Source organism: Cyrtonyx montezumae, unplaced genomic scaffold, assembly GCF_038088225.1.
Source record: "Cyrtonyx montezumae isolate F1298 unplaced genomic scaffold, pur_monq_1.0 scaffold_2, whole genome shotgun sequence".
NCBI lineage: Eukaryota > Metazoa > Chordata > Aves > Galliformes > Odontophoridae > Cyrtonyx > Cyrtonyx montezumae.
The window spans coordinates 41,213,892-41,233,557 of record NW_027071936.1 but is presented as its reverse complement, the minus strand read 5'-3'; the positions used below and the strand labels follow the sequence as shown (position 1 = coordinate 41,233,557).

The 19,666-nt window shown below is 34.4% G+C and overlaps 1 protein-coding gene across 1 annotated transcript; it reads right to left on the bottom strand.

Annotated features, from left to right (window-relative positions):
- Nucleotides 1-1,117: 1,117 nt before the first annotated feature.
- FGL1 (fibrinogen like 1) lies at nt 1,118-18,610 on the bottom strand. The gene is made up of 8 exons (XM_065736982.1): nt 18,537-18,610; nt 16,536-16,611; nt 13,124-13,304; nt 8,771-8,930; nt 8,060-8,157; nt 6,820-6,908; nt 6,076-6,263; nt 1,118-2,371 (listed from the first exon to the last, which is right to left on the bottom strand). Exons 2-8 carry the CDS (start codon nt 16,599-16,601, stop codon nt 2,212-2,214), a joined length of 942 nt encoding a protein of 313 aa, XP_065593054.1. The 5' UTR covers nt 16,602-16,611; nt 18,537-18,610; the 3' UTR covers nt 1,118-2,211.
- Nucleotides 18,611-19,666: the final 1,056 nt, after the last annotated feature.

The following is a 19,666-nucleotide window of genomic DNA, read 5'->3' as shown; positions in this document are numbered from 1 at the left end:
AAGCAACCAGAAAACAAGACAGAAACAAGTAAAAACTTTTGAAAAAGTTTTCCTGGACACTTTCTTTGCTCTTACTACTTCTTACACAAGTGCTAAAAAGAACCTACTGCTGAAGCTAAAAAAAAAAAAAAAAAAAGAGGGTATACCAACTTTATTTTTCATTAGATCAAAAAGTGTGAAAATTTAAGCAAGATGATAAATCTAGCAAGTAAAAACCTGTCTTTCTGGGCATACTATTTTTCTAAAAGCAATGAAAAGTAGCTTTGATAGAACTGAACATTATACTTAAAGATGTTCAAGAATTGGTGTTAGGAATAACAGTTTTGGGAATGCAGGCAGTACAGCTAAAGAGAAGTTTCCACTAGAAACTGCTTTCTTGTAAGAATAATGATTCCCCTAGAACATATTTACTTCCTTAACAGGTATGAACAATTGCCAACAGTCAGTGCCAGGCAAATAAGGAATACTTGTGCTTTCTCTTCTAAGCTGTACTCTTTTTTTCCAGTAGTTATTTATACTCACTCTTTGAAAGAAAAGAGTTTGTGTATCTGAGAACAATTATGATCATTTTGAATTACATTATCTGTTCACATGTTTTTCATTTAGCCAAGATCATCTACTGCACAAGGAAAGGCCACAGAGAGATGGTAAGAAATACTGTATTTGTATATTGCTAGCCATATGCGAGGTGCATTTCAAACAGCTGGGATGTCAAAGTCCTTGTTCTGAAGAGTAACCAGTGCAAATAAGCATAGAAGTGCATTTTAGAATGCACAAAGAAAGATTAGTTCCTCTTTAATTTTATGATATCTAGGAGAAAAAAAAGGAGTAAAATTTCTCACATTTTGATGTAAAAAGTATTCCCTCAGCTGAAAGATGTCATTAGCATTCTCGTAAGTAAAGAAAAAGGAGGGATGCACACTGAAGCAAACAAAAGGTATTACTGCGGATTATTTGAGTGTGGTTTGTACACATTAGTAAAAGTCTGTCTTTAATTTAAATTAAGCGTTACATGATTTGTCTTATCACTCTCCAAACATATGAGCAAATCTTTCCAGCTTTTACGATTTCCACATAATGTTATCCCTAGTTTTACAGGGAATTCAATCTTTCTTCAAGCAGCATGATTTGAAAACAATGATTTAATACTGAATGTTGAATATATACGTATCTGTGTATATATATGCACGTATATATGCAAACATACATAGGCCAGGCTGCCTTCCAGTCAGACACAGAATTACATTTCATCAGGTAGCTTTTTAGAGAATGTACCAGCCCTTCTCCATGGCAGCAAACATTCATCAGTTAGTTATTACTGCCTGCTACAGTCTGTTGTGGTGCTAGGCACCAAAGCTATAGCTATGGAAAGTTTCTCTTATGATTTTTGATGTACAAGGAAAGCATGAATCTGTAACTTGACAACAGGAAAGGCCCAGATAGCCAAGAGAAGAACTACAAAAAAAGGAAAGGCTTGTAAGTGTAAAAAACTTTGAAATGACTGAAAAGGGCATTCAAATAGAGTTGTGAAGATTAATAAATACATGAAGAAAGCTTTTATGGAGTCAAGCACTGAGAAACTTTAAATGCCAGATTTTAGATTGCATGTGAAACAATTTCCTCTATGCATGCATCATGATGGTCTACACTCAAAGCATAGCTTACATTAAAAATAGACACAGCCTTTTGGTAAAGATGTTAATCTATTTATGTCCACAATATCTATCTAGTTACCAAAAAGAAGAATGGCATAATTACCAGCCATCTAAAAATGTTAGATTGAAGTGATATTACCATCTCTAGAAATTCAACTGATTTTTGCCTGGTAGCATCCCTTCTCTTGATTTGTTCTAAAGAAGCTATTTCCACAAGGAAACCAATCTTAATGTTCTATTTAAATTGTCTTTTCAGATGCAATAGAATTTATTTTAATTTCTGAGACGTAACAGTGACAATATGTTTTTCTATTAATAAAGTAGGATTTCTAGTTACCTTTTCAGATAAAAATCCTCCATGTTGATCAAGACATCCTTTCTCCTAGGTAAACTCTTATGGATTCATAAGCTGAATTATCTTCTTATTTACATCTCAGACAATATTAATTACAGGGGAATTATTCTAGATTATATAAACATAGATGAGAAGCAAACATCTGCCTATCTGTTTTACTTTGGATTGATTTGCTAAAAGATAAATAATCTTAAAAAAATGTCAAACAATGTTAGGTTCAAATTGTGCTGGTCTGACCTTCATTACAACAGATTTTAGAGAATACCACCACCCATGCCAAGTGTACCAAACTATTCCATTGTCAGTCTTTGCAGTATAGGGACCTTTGTAGTACAAACCATTCAAGTTGGCTGAGTGACACCTGGTGGAAAAGTAAAGGAAAAGATAAATAAGATTTCATCCAAAAGATGCAAGCACTTCAGTTTCTGCAAGTCAAAAATTCACCATATTGATAGCAGATCAGTCTGACAGTTGCAAAAATACACATTTGTGTACTGCATTGCCCCTGCAGTCCCCAAACAGTTTAATTAGAGCACAATTGCAATTACTCTTAACATCTATGGAACAAAAATTATTTATGTTCTACAAGTTTTGTGACATTAGTGGATCTCAGAATTCTGCCTGTTAATCTATCTTAATGACAAATGATTCCAGAGTCCTTTAGGTCTCATGTAGCAGTAGAGCCTACCACAAGCAAAAACTCTGGGAAAAAAATATTGTGATGCTTTTTACTGTTCCAGAGCAGCCCTCCTAATGTTATGCAGTTACCCACATAGCGTGTTACATGACAAAACGTGAACACCACTATGAGTTTGCCTGTTTATTTTTTATTTAAAGATAAATTACATCTCACAGCTTGTAAACAGATATATATACCATTTGCCTGGAGCATCACAGCTGGCATTTTATTTGACTGAACTAATTATATTTTTTTGTCCATTTAACGTACTGTAACAAACGCTGTTACAGGTTGTTAAATATGCTAACTGAAAACAAACCAATCAACCTAGCAAAACCCCAAAGGCTTGACTAGCTACCACAACAACCTTGATATTCATTTGGTTTCTACAAGAATATAGTAAGTTTAGATTTTTATGTCACCATATGGAGAGCAAAGTGCTTGTTTCTTTTGCAGCACACTGGAATAGGTTTGTTTTACTTATCTGCCAATTCAAAATTTTGTCATTAGTGTTGTTAATATCTGGTTGTCAGACACCATAATGGATTTCAAAAGCAGACTTGAGAAAACATTAAAACATAAAACAGTCCAAATGAACCTTATGGATATTGTTACTGGCAAATCTTAGCCCCACTGGCTTTACTTACACTTTGTTAACAACAGTTCTTGATAAATGAAATAGAGTGATAAAAGCCTTACAGGAAAATTCTCGTACATAATGCTTATTTGCTGTTTGTCATTTTTAAGATTAACTTTGTTAAAGGGTTGAAAGCTTATAAGTTGCAGATATCAAAAGTGACTTTAGTTTTGATAATGATGAACTTGTATCAGAGATAATCTTTTTAGCTATACAAATTCTGTATTGAGACAATACTTTGTATCAAAATGGATTTTGTTAGAAGTATCATAATAGATAAATCCTTCCTTTTACTTCTTTTGATGGAAACAGAAGTTGATTTTATCAGCAGTAACATGAGTCCATAATAGCCCTTAATAAGCGCTGTGAGGTACTAATAGCAAAAATACATTCTGTAACAGACTGGATTCAGGATAAAGTAACTGGGCATACTGAAAAACAGTTGGCATATGATTGCCAATACAATTTTCTGTAGCAACAAGGCTAACTTTAAGGTGACTATTGACTATGTTCCTCCTTTCTTTCTGACAGGCTAGTTTTCAAAGCCAAAAACACTACAGCAATAGTTTTAAAAGTACAGCCAACTCTCAATTATCCACGGACATTTTATCTGAGTTATATATTAACTTAGTGCTAGATGCAGATAGATGGAGTTGGTTCCCTGAAGAATGATTTTAATTCTGCCTGAACTTAGTGACTCCAGCTCAGCCCTACATGAATGTAGCTATCCTGTCTTCAGAAGGTTGGAGAGGCACAAAGCCTGAGTGAATGAGACTTGTGGCACCAGCATGATGTCTGCCAGCTCTACAGTCATCAGTGCACTGTACAACTAAAAGTGGGAGTGCTGGAGAGAGAATAAGCACATGCCCACATAGGCTTGTTGCTCTTATTTGGCATTTCTAAACCTACAGATCTTTGCATTACCATAGAAGAAGGAAAGCTTATGAACTGAGTGTAGTACCAGAGAGAACCTAGCACCGTGGACTTTCTTTCCAGGCTGAAAATCTCTGCTTACAAACAAGAGCAGAGAGAACATTTTTCTGAAGGAATCCGGGTTAACAAGTGCAGAAGCAAGAGATCTGAGCTATTTTCTGTGTCTCTTGTATCGCATCCCTTGGTATTCGTATTATCCGAGTAATTCTATATTTCATTAGGCTCGATATTATACAGCAGGGCTACAAAAAATTCCTTCACAGCTGTGAGCTCCTATACAAACCAGCCAAGAGCACTAATTTATTCTCTATTTACTAATCTATGCACAACATATTTGTGTTCTAAGTGCTCTCATTTCTTTGATATTTCCAGTACTGTGCATTTGTTGTAGTATCATAAAATCCTACAATCTCTAGTATTTTGCAGTTTACAGTTTTCTATTAAGCTTAAAATAAAGTCAGTAGCAAGACAGTGCAATAATACTATGAATAACTGATTTTCATTATCCAAATAGACTGTCACTTTAACTATGTCAGATACACATCCATAATATGAACTAGCCTAGTAGGAGTCAGCTATCTTTAGTAGTTATGTAGCACCAACAAGGTATTAATAACTGTCAAGTTCTGCTGTAGAGCTACTTTTGCTGAGAGACTATTCTTCTGTCCAGGACAAGGCAGTATTAAAAAAACTAAAGAGTTTTGGTGATTTTTTTTAAGTATGTCAGTTAAGTGAGTGATTTTTCACTGTTAATAAAACCCATTTCATGGTATCACAGTTTGATATATTTCTCTAAATCCAAAATAGTTACTTTTCCCATGAAATTATATCTCCCACAATTCATTTTCCCTTTTATATCTTATCTTTCATGATAACTGCAAGAATATTTGTCTACACAAATATTTTCTATATGTCTCAAACATTCTGCCAACCTGATCTAGAAGCTACTTCATATCAGCTAAGCTGGTCACAGACAACTTATGGAAAAAGAATTTGGAAAATAAGGAGTTAAAAACCAGAAACAAAGAAAGACACAGCAAAGAGAAACAGTGGAGTTGATTCAGCCTGGCAGCCCTCGCTCGGTGAACTGAGATCATCATGAGAGAGTAGTATGCTTTTCTGAGCTGCAGTTTAAAGCTATTACCCAGATATATCACAATTTCTGTTCATGGCTATATTTAGTGTGTGAATTATGTGAAACAACAGAGCCATCTATATATACAGTGCTAACATTAGTTTTATTCTTCCTTTTTTAATTGTTTCTTTATAGTTAAGTAGGGTTTTAAATTTATTTTAATGAACCCTATTTTAAATTATTTTCTTCTCAGTTCAGTCATGTGCACTGACAGAAACTGAGTGAGCACATTCCCATCTTGATATAGAAAGAATAACAAGAAGGAAATGCTGTGAACTGAGATAAAAATCTATGTCTTGTTAACCCAGCACTAGCTCAAGTTAGCAGATATCCTGTAGTACTGCCACATCTGGTCTAGTGAAACACAGGAGAAATACAAGAATGAAGTACAACAGGAACACATCTGCATGACCTATTTTATGCTAATTCGCTTAAAGGGACAGAATTGTCTTCTTCTTACTATCTGATAACAGAAATGACCAAAGCCTGTGACAAATACCATTTCACAGGCAAGCTTGGCTAGTGCAAGTGAACCTCAGTCCTAACAGCATTGAAATCTCTGCTTGAGGGCAAGGACAGATTGCAAATATAATACATTTTGTCTACTTATCTTCTAGCAGATACATTAATGTATGAATATATGTGAAGTAGTAGACAATGCAGATATAAAAATCAAAATACCTATTAAACCACCAACCAGCCTTTTCCTCTTCAGCACAGTTGCCTTCATAGTTGTCATTGTCCCTGTCTCTAGTACTGAATTTCATTCCACGATGATCAGCCCACCATTTTACTTCAGGATGAAACCCCCCAGTTAGGGAATCACCAGCTGTACCAGAATATTCACCACAGCTCATCTGATAGGAATGCTAATGAAAATTAAGGAGAAGAAAAAAATAAAGTAATCCAGTGTCATTATCCTTTATTATGTCAGGGAGTGAATCCCACAAGGAAACTAGCCTGTTCAATTTGATACTATTTATATGCTCAGAAGTGTCATGCCACTCAAACACTGTGTACTAGATAATGAAGGAATATATAGACACTTCACAGGGCTAACATTTTTCAGTAATTTTATGTATAATGACAAAAGCTATTAAGTTTGCTTAGAGTACATATTGAAAAATTTGTACCATTATTGTTGATAATACAATAACAATTGAAAAACAGCTTTTATTCCTAACTGCTAAAACTAATATTCACACAGATTCCACTGAGTATGAAATAAGGACAGTCTTATAAACCACTGTTATGGTTATTAGAAAATTAAAGGTGATTAGAAAACTTCAATCATTTGTAAGAAAGAATACATGTTAATAAGGTTCATAAATCTTAATGAAAATAACAGCATGTGTATGTTTATTGCCTGTTTACAGAATTCACATTTTCATTAAAACCTTCAGTCATTATTAAACATTTTATTACCTCTTCATCTGCAACTCCAAATCTCGTATATTGTGCATAACGTTTTTCTCCTTCAAAATCACTGAGATCAATTCTTAAAGTATAGTTTCCTTAAGAAATAATAGAAAATATTTATGTAAAACTGGCCTTTCTTGCTACTTCTCAGAATATTATTATAGTAGAATATTAAAATACTAATTAGGTTTTTAATGTCTTATCGGTATCATCATTATATTCTTTTAGCCTTCTTTGTTTATGCCTATTAACATATAATTTTACTATGTTTTTCTTGATTCACATGATCGATCTCAGAAAATTTTAGATTTATTCCAATGCAGATTTTGGAGTGTAAATGAGAAAAATGCTTTATGGACTTTATATTATATTAAGGTGTTTGAAATAGTGGTGAAAACAGAGTGAGAATAATAAATATGCATACACACCAAAGAAAATTCAGTTTTACACTCTGAAAATAAGAGTTAAATCAGGATCATGTGTTGGTATAAATCTTCAGAGTCCACTGATTCTAGCAGCTATGTCCATTCACAAGACCTGAGAATCTAGTTTTATATATATACACACACAAACATTATTTCCACTTAAAATCTCACACTGTGTTAACCTAATTTGTGAACTTTCATGAGTCGCAAAGCCTTTAAAATATAATTTATATTGCAGCATAGATAAGTTTAAGTTGCAGTTTATTTGAATGGATCTGAGGTACCTTTAATCTAACAGTAGTAAAGTAAAACCACAGCAGTGATTTCCATGCAGATTAGCTGGCTAAGTCAATAGGTAACTTTTGTATATTCAGCACTCTATAGGAAAACAAAAATTATTGTAGATTGAGTAACTATTAGAAAAATGGAAATAGCTTTTCAAGACTAGCCTAATGAAGATGACAAGCCTAGATTTACCTTCATGTAACTCTACGCATTCACGTAAAGTCCTGACTAAATGAACTGGTACAGCATACTACACCAAAACTGTTAGTGATTCTGACTGTGAAAGGGGTAGCGACAAATGTTTTAAGGTATACTCCTGCCTGCTGTTCCCAGTCTTGAAGGATCTCCCTGCTTTCAATTGGCCCAGTGAGAGCTTCAAGCTTTTGTTAAAATATAAATATTCTAATGTGTTTTTTTTTATTTTACTAAAGGTCATGCAGATAAACAAAGCAACTCAGGATTCATGCTAGCAATAGAATGGCCTGGGAAGAGAAAGAGAACAGAAATAACAAAACTTATCACAGTACAAATCTTACCTTGATTAGTCAAGTAATGAAGATTCTTATTTCCAAGCCAATATTCGCTATTTGTCAAAACAAAGTTTCCAAAGCCTTCTTCATAGTCAGTCCAGCCTCTATAGATGAGAATAAATGACTAATTTGTGTAATCAAAAAAATGTTTGTTTGCATATTTTTGTCATACAATCACAGGCTGCAGAATAATTCAAGCTGAAAGGAAACCTTAGGACACCACTGTAAGGAGCCTATTTTCTCAACCAATCTCTGAAAAGCTCAGTTCTTAGGGATCTCCTTGTTGATACAGCCAGTCTGCTATTAGGTTCTACAGAAGCTATCCCTTCTCCAGGCTGAACAAGCCAGTTTGTCCTCACAGGACAATTGCTCCAGCCCTTGATCATCTTACTAGCCTTCTGCTACCAATTTTTCTGTCTTACACTGTGTATACTGCACCAAGTCCAACAAGACTGATGCTAGAAAAAAAAGTTAAAAAATAAGATCTTAAGTATTTTGGTAACTTGACCTAAGAGTTTATCTGAATCATACAGGCAGTCTGTGATAGAGCCAAAAATGATCACATCTGGAGGCTGTCCCCACTGAATCTCACTGTTCCTCCTTTTTATCTGAGATAATTTCTTCATATAATTCTAAAGCTAATCATTAACTTAGCTCCATCTGGTTTCATCTTTCTCCAGTCTGTTTCCAATTTTGATGACCAAGTCTAGTACCTACCTATTGAAATTCTGGCTGCCATCAGAACGTCTCTGAAAAACAGTCCAACCACCCCCTTCAGACATGTCACAGAAGGCCAGGAATTCATTAGGACTCTGGATAGGTTTCATCTTATAAAATCCACTTTGCTTGTGGCCATCATTGTAGATTTCCGCACAGTCTGTTCACAAAACATCCATTGCACACAGTTCTTTTAGTTCTATACTTACTGACAAAACCAGAAAAGTCAAAAGAAATCAAGTCACATCAAGTAAATGACACATATGAACAAAGCTAATAGAAAGCAAATACCTCCACAAATACTTTTATGACTTTAATTCCTTTGGTGATGCCACTTCTAATTTACAATTGCAAAATCCACACTGGAATCCTGTTACAATTATAATTTCCCTACATATAAGCCATTCAATAATCTTCAAAAACAAAGATGTGCTTCTACATCCAGATAGTCCACAGGAGAATTGCCAAATATGAGAGTATGGAATTACCAGTGTTAGAAAAAGGAAACAATTACTGGACCTAATACTGTTGCCCCTTTTATCATGCAGGTCCAAATATATACAGAAATCTAACCGACAAGAAATGTTATGTATGTCTAAAATGTTACTTTTGGCCTGATACCATTTTTCAGTCTGGTCTGCATTGTTTTCAAGTATTAATCACCATGTAAATCATCATTTCAGAGCTCATGAAAATATAACAGCACTGTAATCACACTATCTCTTTTCCTCAAGGAGTTAAGTAATGAGAGGAGTTATTTGTTTATATGTAATCTACCATCAAGCAGTCACACAGAAAATATATATAATTTTCAATGTTTCTGTTTTTCCTGGCAGAAGTGAAACTGATAAACTGTAAGATTTTCCCTGAATTCTTTAAGACCACGTTGGCTGAACTTTCAGGCTAGTTTGGAACTTTACAAAGGACTACATTTCTTGTTAGTGAAAGCATCAGTGAAGATTGGACACAGAAAATATGAACAGCTTATAATGAAAACAAATAGCTATACCAGGATCTGGACAAATTACAACAAAAAAATATATTTAAATAACCAAGATGTCTTTGCAGGGATTATTTTGACTGGATTACAGAAAATCACTTTTCCTGCATCCATTATTTTCTCAGTATGTTAGCAAAATACTTAAGTGCATTTTAATTTTAAGCAAGTGTATTTACTGTGGAATTCCTCTCTCATCAAATGACTCCAAATTATCCAGATCTATTGGCCTTACAATGTTACAGCAGCCCAAATGAAAGAATGCAGTATAAAACAAGGAAAAACATTTACCATGCTATTAGGAAAGTGAAAAAATAATCAACAGAAACTGGAAATAACTTGTGTTATCCAGGATCACATTTAAAGAAAATTGAAGAATACACTTAAAGGACAAAAACCTTTCAGCTAAATAGGTTTTTAATAGTTTTTCTCCAGTAACAAAGAGATCAGACATAATAACAGAAAGAGAGCCTTTTAGAATGATGTATATGTAAATAAATATGTAGATAAAATTTAAAGTCAGATTTATAACAGCTTTATTATATGTGATGCTTGCTTATATATAATATTTTCTTCCATAAACACTACAATTGTATTTAAGCCAATGTATTGAATATTTTAGAAATTTAGACTCTCCAGTGCTGGACAGCTAGAAACCAACACTAACCAATAGTCAGACCCTCAAAGTGTATTTTCAATCTGATTATTGTTTGGATATTTTAAAAATTATTTTAGAAGTTTAAGCATTATTCCAGCACGACAAGTCAACACACTGTGCCTTCTTCCACTGTAGAGGAACCTGATCACCATCAGAATGCTGTTGAAGATATAAAGCCAACTTATAAACTGAACTTTACAACTTTGGAAATGGTGAAGTCTTGAGCTGAATCTAACTCAGCCACACTATTGCAACATAAAAAAATATATAATTAAGGTGAGATCCAGACATCATCATTACAAGCTCATGTGTGTAAATATGAATATATCAGGGACTTTACAGGTTGGAACTCATACACCTATCATTTTAGGCAAGAGGACTGTACATGCCAGGTTTCTTTATGAATATGGGGTTTGGACTTAGAAGTTGAGCATCTTCCACTTAACTGCTGAGCACATCCATTCTTTTCATTACCTTTTCTATTTTGCAGAGACATCTTGTTTCAGAATGAGATACTTAATCAGCAGAACATGAAAAACTCAGTATATGTTGAGATATTGCTATCTCCTATACAATAAAAAGTCTTCTTTGTTCCAATCACGTTTCAATTAATTTAAAAATTATTAAATCATTCCACAAGTGGAATCAAGCTTTCAGCTCTCAAGCAAGATTCAAAATTAATTTGGGGCTAGCAATTATAAAACACTATTAATATTAAAGAGTAAAAGTAATATTATAACAGAGTATCTTTACTGATAGTACAACCAGGGATATTTTAATATCCCTTAAATTATTAGCTACTTGATGCAAGACTATCATACATTGTTAACATTGGCAGTTATACATCTTAAAAGTGAAAGGATTAGAAACTGTACACTGAGCATCTTCTACAAATGTTTAACCACATCAAGTTTTAAAATGTTCTGTTAGAAGACCTTTGTAGATTTGTGGTAGTGGCACAATCTCTCCTTCCACCAAGGCCTTCCAGATCATTTTTATTCATCTGCCTTGACTATATTAATATAAATAATTCTTAAGTTAATTTTAAGTGTTACTAGTCCTAGTATATTCTACTCCAAAAAATGGAGTTGAATTTATTTTCTACTATATGTGACATTACAAATTTCTTAGATGGGAATGCATAAAAACTTCAAGACTCCAGTGGTGCTGTACTTATGATTCTTTAGCATGATTTGTCTTTTCCTAACAGAAGTTCTTTTCATTGTGCAAAACCACAGAAGCCAGATTTTCCCTGTAATAGTCTGCAGTTGGTTTCCTTTTGTGAGAAGTATTACTATTATAGGTAACAGGAACACAAAAAAAAATATGTTATAGTTAGGAATTGTTTTTAATAATATTCCTGTAAATGGGAATTCTCCTTTATACAGAGAGGAGCATCAACTTGAAAACTTACTACTGCTTGCAGCTGAGAAAGAAAGGGCTTTAAGATAGCTAAGCCCCCCAGATCCTTTAGGGCTTTCTCCATCAAAAACATCATCTTAAAATCTATTAAAAAACTACAGAGTAAATCATATATACATATATTTAATTCTATTGTGATATTTCATTTGAAAGAAATAGAAATTAAAATGTAGATTGTCCAGCCCACTTTAAAGGTATAGCTCTATGTAGCAAGTACAGCCCTTTTCTGAGTTACCATAGATGTCAAGGTGTCTGTTCAACTCACATCTTGGTAACACAATGAAGGTAACAACAACTGACATAGAGATGCGAGCATGCACTGTGTGCAGTTGCAATATCTTTTCTGAGACAATGATTACCCCTAAACTGATGATGCTAAACAGTAAATAGCAAGAAATGAAATTTTTCTGATGATGGCTATCAAGCTGATTAAACAATCAGGAAGCTACCAAATTATTTCTGAGAAAATGAGTCAGCTTGAAATGTGTAAATGTATATAGATGGGAGTAAGAGACCTAGATAACTGACCAGTTTAACCAGATTTCACACTTTCAGTAGCTGCTCTGCCAAGATCATGATGTACCTCCAGACCCTAGTGAACACCGTGAGAAGCCTGCAAGCAGACTACTGGATTGACAGTATGAGGTACAATAAGTAGGATCTTAGACCTCAGACGTTTGCAAGTGAACTTCTAGGGTGATTTCTCACTGAAACATGGATTAGCAGACTGTAGAGACCAAGATGGTACACAAACCACTGCAACCAGATTTCCATCTCCAGGAGGTGCGTGTGACCTGCAATTCAATCGGAGGTGTGAGTCACCCACCTCTGCAAGAGCAAGTGTGTGCCTGTAACCCTGAGAATGTGTAAACGTGAACTGAGATTCACTGACAGTTCCAAATTCTGTGTGTTATAACTTCTTGAGATAAGTCAAGGGATGTTTAAAAATCTGTAACAGTTTACTAACATTCTGCAAATGCATGTCATTGGCTTTTTTCTGTTGTATTGCTGATAATTATTCTAAATATACTGTTCAATGATTGTTTTTAATTATGCACCATTAATAAATTAATAAACCTCTTCAACCCTGATTTCATTTATATCATGTGAGATGAACAGATTTCCCCCAGGGCAGCAGGCCTAGGTAAAAGATGAATGCTGTGCTTGAAACAAACAATTGTCTGTGAGTTGTAAGACAATACATCAATGGGCCTGATTGTGCTAAAGCTTCTGGGTATCACTACAATGAACAGAAATGAATAGCTTCATGTCTAACCTGAATACTGTCTTTTTCCTCCCAAGTCAATGACACTGTTTTCATCTCTTCTGTCACTGTACTGTATCTCTTTCTTCTCTAAAAGCTGTATAATTTTTAACTGCTGCTGTTTCACACGATGTTCCAGAAGCCTCACCTGGGCCTGAAGCTGTATCTGCTCTTGAAAACAGTTCTGTCGATCCTAGAAAGGAAAACATATTATAAAATAAAAATTCTTGTCAAGTGTTGTATTTGTGGTACTAGTCAAAATTCGGGGAATTTCTATTACTGACATGAAACATATACTGTGGGAGACAGAGATCAGCTCGAAATCATTGAATGCTGCCTTGTTGATAATATGGCTCTGAGACAGAGGACTGTATAGAACAAATAGGGATGTTTTGTAGCTAGGTATAAGATAAGCTCTCTGCTGTTTATGAATAATTGTTTTGGAACTTCCTTGCTGTCTAGCCAGCATATTGTTAGTGGAAAAGTACTGAATATGCATGTTAGAATATAAAGGGACTTGCTTAGAAGAATATAAGATATAGAGAAATGCAACAATAAAGAAACCTTCCTTGCACGAGAACCCTGTGTTGTGTTGCTATCACGCAACAATATATGAACTGTCATTATTATCTTATTTCTGATCTAAAAACATTGCTGATGTCCAAGATCCTTTGTTTTTTGAATACTAGGATGCAGTTCACTTTCAACTGAGACAAAGTAGCTTGATACATTTCAAGAAAATATTTGAAGATAAAAGAATGTATGTCGATGATTTTATTAAAATGATTTAAAGCCATCATGTTCCATTTGACTGTAATATTCAGTCTCGTAGAAAAAAATGTGTTGAACATGCATGCTGACTACACAGAACAATCCTGAATATAGGCCCCCACTGAAGGTATTGCTGCATATTATCACATGCTTGCTAAACTGCAAACTAATACACAGAATAAAAGAACAGGGTAAATACAGGTGGCAGGACAAGACAGTTTGGCTACCTCTCTGGAGCTGGCCTGCCCATGCCAAACAGCTTTGACAGAAAATTGTCTGGAAGTTCCAACTGCTTGCTACTGTGTCCCAAGAAGCCATTATTGCTTAACCACAAGGAGGAGCTGTATAATGAGACCTGCAATTTTCCAAAGAACAAAATTCTTGGGAACAATGAAAAAACCCAACTTATTAAAGAATACTCCCTTGAAAATCTTTTGGAATCTACCTTCAGTGTGACACTACCTCATGTACCACTATAAAAAGTCTTTAACTAGCAATAACTTACTACTATTCCTTTTTGCTAGATACAGATCAAATTAAAACTGTTACAGTAGAAAAATACTTTAAAAACGTGAACTGGATAGGTCTCCAGCAGACCCCACTGCAGGAAAACAAACTGAAAATAAATTCTTTTCTATTTTTGAGAAGTAACTGTTTACACTACACATCTAGAAGCAATTACCTAACAGTTGCTAACAACTCTGCTTATGGACTCAGTCCCATATTTAAACTACTAACATGTGATCTCAATCTTTGTTTTATTTTATTGTTGTATAAAATACTCTTTAGCTAGAATTCTTTCACTAAAATTGATGTTAGAAATCAGAACAATTCATAAAACTATAAAAACACAAGAATTTTGTTTAAAATGTTTTTGCCCAGTATTTTTTAGAACCTAAATGAGCTTTAAAAAAAATCTCAGATGAGATTAGCATTTTAAGAAAATTAACTTCAGGACATTCTCAACTTTTAGTTACTGTCAACCATCACCTATAAAAATTTAACTGAAAAAAACAAAAACAAGAATGTTTCATAGTAATGTCATTTTCTCAGTAATCTTATACAAAAGCTAGCAGATGCCTTCATCCTAGAGAGGCAGATGCTTCCTATTCTGTCCTTTATAGACGTGCTTCCATAAAGAAAAAGTTTCCACAAGAGAATAAGGGTGATACTATAAAACAATGGAAAGCACAGGAATAACAGTAGAATAACAAAATCCCAAGCAAGAGCAAACAAGAATAAGCCTAAACATAGTAGCCACAAACAGAGAAAAAGGGGGGGGAAACAATGGTAAAATAATAAAATACTACTCACCCTTAGAAGGACCCAGGTAGACAGGGACCTCCAGTGAAAGAGGCTTGTTGCCACTGCCGATCCTTAAATGAGGTCTGGGAAGGGGTGGATCCTGGCTCTACCCCTCCAGGTCACTCAGGTGCACTGCATGCACCTGAGCTCCACTGGGTTGGCCCTGCATTCCCACCAGGTGCTCTATCATTGTTTCAAGCCATGACTTAGCATTTCCACTGCAATATGCCACAATTAGTTATGCTTACCAGTTCTAAATTCAGCAATCACTTACACAGGCAATTCTGAATCAACGCTTCAATCTCTAAGGTCTCTTATAGTTAGGAGCAGAATATCAAACTAGGAAGGACAACCAAGACAGGTACAGGATTGGTGAGTGTAGTGGAAATGCATCTGAGTGACCAGAAGGGGTGGAGCCAGGATCCACCCCTTCCCAGACCTTATTTAAGGGTTGGCAGTGGAAATGGGGATGTCCTAGTAGAGATTTTTGTATACCTGAGGTCTTTTAAAGGTAAGGTGTTTTTTTTTTTTGGTGTGTGTGTCTATAGTTGCTGTGTTTGGGCTTGTCCTCATTTGCTACAGGCAATTAGTCTGTTACTCTACAATTTTTACTATGTTTCCTATTGTGTTGTAGTGAGGTTGCAAGTATTTTGGTGTATTAAGTGTGTTTTAATACTTTCAATGAGACAGAAGGAATAAAAGGTTTTGGGTAATGGAAATGAAGGAGCTATGGTTGTTGTTTCTCAGTGTAAGTTATAGTGTAATGTTCCGGGGGCAAGAGAGAATGTGAAGTTATTGATCTTGTTTAGTGGGAAGTTACCTGTTACCTGGTAAAGTAGATCAAGTAGGAAAGACAAAAACATTCTTCATTCTTTACATTAACTCACTACTGCTGTGATCACCAAGCCTGTTATATACCAGTAATTCCTAAGTTGTTTTTTTGTGTGTATAGTTATAATACACAAAACTGAAGATATTCAGTTATTGTTACTGCTGAAAGTATATGAAACAATGCTTGTGTTAATGTATCATGGTAGCTCTTTCAGTGAAAGTATTCCACTATCTCACATTCCATGCTGGATCTATTAACAAGCAAACCTAATTATTTTCTTCAATGCTATTGCCTAACCATTTCAACCTTGTTGAATGCTTACATACCCACTTTTATTTCTCCTATCAGAAATTTGTTTTTATTTACACTTAAGCTATTTTTCTAGATTTGCTCTGTATTATAACCTTTTACATCAAAGGTTCTGCCATCAAACATAGTTGAGATGTGTTTAAGAGCTGCAGAGAACAAAGCATGAAGTATTTAGAAGAAAATCTAAATGTGATGAGTAGAACTTACAGAGCTCACAGTAGCAGCTGTTAAGCTAGCTGCAAGGAGAAGATCAATTGCAATCAAAATCTTCATTCTTTGAAAGCTGTAAAGAAACAAATGGAACAGTAGTTAATGTAAATATTAAAGAAAAATATATACACTTAATTTGATTATTTCCAGTAACACTTAAATCTATCAACCTATATCTATATCCCTGTATTTTACAAGTTCCTTTTATGTTTTGCTTTGTTACAATGTGTAAATTGTGCGATGAAACACAACTTAAAAAAAAAGCAGTAAAAACAAAAACTATCCTTTTAGGCTACTATGTATCAAAGTTCTATGAGCATTTCTGGACAGTTATTGAAGGTTACAAAATAACAAGTTACTGTGAAATAATACAAAAGCAATATATCCCTTTAAAATGCTCTAAAAGGCAGGACAATATTTCTTCTCTTAAAGTTGGGGGAAAAGCCTCTCTTACGTTTGAGTAATTAAAATCTGAATTTAATCAGTTGTCCTTGAAGTAACTGGTTATCTGATCCTGCAATTACAATCACGGGAGATTCACTGAGAGGTCAGAATAGCTATCAGAAAAGCAGTGAATTATCATGCAGCAGGATCAAATATCCCATATGTACTCAAGTGTTTTGCATATGCTAACTGAGCATAAAGGTATAGTCTAGGAATTTATGGTGATAACTTATTACTTTCTTTCCCATATTTCTACACAATTTCAAGAATCTGTTTAGTAGCTGTTCTCTGAAAGCAAATGTTTATCTTCTGGTGAAATGTAAAGCTAAAACTGTGTTCAACAGAAACTTGAAATCCTGCTCTAGGAAAACTGCTTTTATTGTCAATTTCCCAAACTAATTTCTTCATGCACCTAAATATTTTGGTCTGGTTCTTTATAGCTGTTCATAAAAAATTATCCAGAAATGTACCCAGAGAGCAAAATAATTAAAAACATAGAAAGGGAATGTATTATGTATGTGTAATGCAGTAGAAAACATTAATTCAAAAAAAAAAAAGCAAAAACCAAACACAATGCTAAAAACATCTCAGTCCACATCACAGATGAAAACAACTGCATACCTACTTTCTGTGTTACTGCTACTAGCAAGTCCAAAGAGTCAACTTTTGCTGAGAGACATCCAAGGCTTTTGTTATAAAACCAATGGTGTTTGCCAGTTCAAATTAAAAAAAAAACAAACACAAAAAAAACAACTCTTGTGTAAGAGAAACCCTTTCCCAGGAGAAAAAAACAACCTCAGATAGATGTGAGGATTAATTAGCACATATCATAACAGAATGAGAAATCTTACTGTAACACTTCTGAGCTGAAAGTACAAGCCCCTAATGGTTGCTTTTTATATTAGTAAAAGGGAAGTTTAACTGCAAATCTTGTGTGTTGTCTCCGTTCTGGAAAATCGAACGTTGAAGTTCAATTCATATCAAATTATACATATAGTCTAAGATTACACCTGGAATATGTGCTTGCATGATGATATGGGAAGATTTCTCTTATAGCTGCATAATTAAAATTATAGAAAAGTACCTCTGAGGACTTGCATTTCTGTTTCTGGGCCTTCTTTGCAGGCAAACCTGGGAATCTGTCTGCCAAAAGGACATCTACTGACTTGAAGTTCAAACCTGTTTATATGATTAAATTCATGCACAAACTTTGCATTGTTATAATTAGTACAATAAAAATTGAGCTATTTCCTTATCTGAAAAATAGACTATCATCCATAATTTTATCTACTTCTATGCTTAGAAAACAACCTTTATCGAAGAGCTATGCATTATTATAAACTAAAGAACCACAAATTTCAGTACAAAGTTTATTAACAATCTAACTAGATATCACAGCAAAAAATAGCTAAATGCTATGGAAACAACATTCACACATCATTAGCAATGTTGTATGAGTTTTACAGCCTTCACAAATAAATTATTTTTAATCCTTAACTATACAGATTATGCTGAATTATTTCTTCCTCCCCCACAGGTATCAAAAATGTTTACCTTTATCCTCTGGAAAGAATTCAAAGCTGTTAAATCTTAAGATGATGCAAAGAAATTCAAGTCCCTTCTCAGACTGACTGTTTTTGCTATTAAATTCTGTAGTGCTGAGGCTTACATATACTATGAGTCAGTGGGCAGGAATGTTACTGAGGAGCTGCACTTCTAAAGTCTGATTGCAACACAAGAAGGAGAAGATGATAGTTCTGTGCCTAACACAGCACTTCTGAAATAAAAATAGACCAAAAATAACAAATCATTTTTTGTTTTTTTTTTACTGATGTGATCCAAGAAATTGGGCTCAGAATGACATCCAGCTTTCCTGAAACAGAATCTATATCTCTTAGGCTTCTGTGGTTAAAAAGATCTGGTCAGTCAGACTATACCTTGCTGGTTAGAGCTGATAGAATTAAAAATAAGTCTGCTTGAAACAAACAACAGAGAAAACTACAAACAAGGTGAAGGAGAACAAGGCGGGGGGGGGGAAGAGAATCTTATATGATGTAGGAGTTTTTTTGCTGAATTGAAAGGCTCTGAGAAGTGCACGATCTCAGTGACTTGGTTGGAAAATATCACTTTATATACAAGCATTTTTGATCCAGATGAATATGACAAACTTTTAAATGCAGTTTGTTTTGACTATTTGCCTTCCTTCTTTATGCTAGATCGTTCCAAATAGTTCAGCAAATGACTGTTTCCACAGTGCTTCTAAACAAGGTGAGCTCTTACGGAGATATAAAGCTCATTTTATTTCTGTTGTTTTATAAATACAATTTGATCTTATTTTTGAAGACTAATACTCGTTGAATCTTTAAATAGTTTGTCTTATCTGGAACCCCTTTACCTGTCAGTATCTCATTTTACTAATTACATTGCATTCTAACTGAATTCTGAGTTTCAAGTAACTGAAATATCTCATGAATGGCCTATGCTAAGAATCATTCAAAACAAGTATTTGGCAGATAATTTTTGCTGGGAATCTTACAAAAGCTATTGTCTTTTGGAAGGAGGTATTGTACCTGTTCATAGCATGACTCCCGACTTAGCTCATGAAAGTATAATACAGCTCAGTGTATAGGCTCTGAGGAAGTGAAAGAAGGCATGGTATTTTAGACTCAGATTATTAAGAATTC

Excerpts from the sequence above, each read along its gene's own strand:
- FGL1 (XM_065736982.1), bottom strand. The coding sequence starts at position 16,601 with ATGAAGATTTTGATTGCAATTGATCTTCTCCTTGCAGCTAGCTTAACA. Across the intron at positions 8,158-8,770 it reads GGCAGCCAGAATTTCAATAG|AGGCTGGACTGACTATGAAG; the intron begins GTAGGTACTAGA and ends TCTCATCTATAG. Across the intron at positions 2,372-6,075 it reads GCTGGTTGGTGGTTTAATAG|GTGTCACTCAGCCAACTTGA; the intron begins GTATTTTGATTT and ends CTTTTCCACCAG.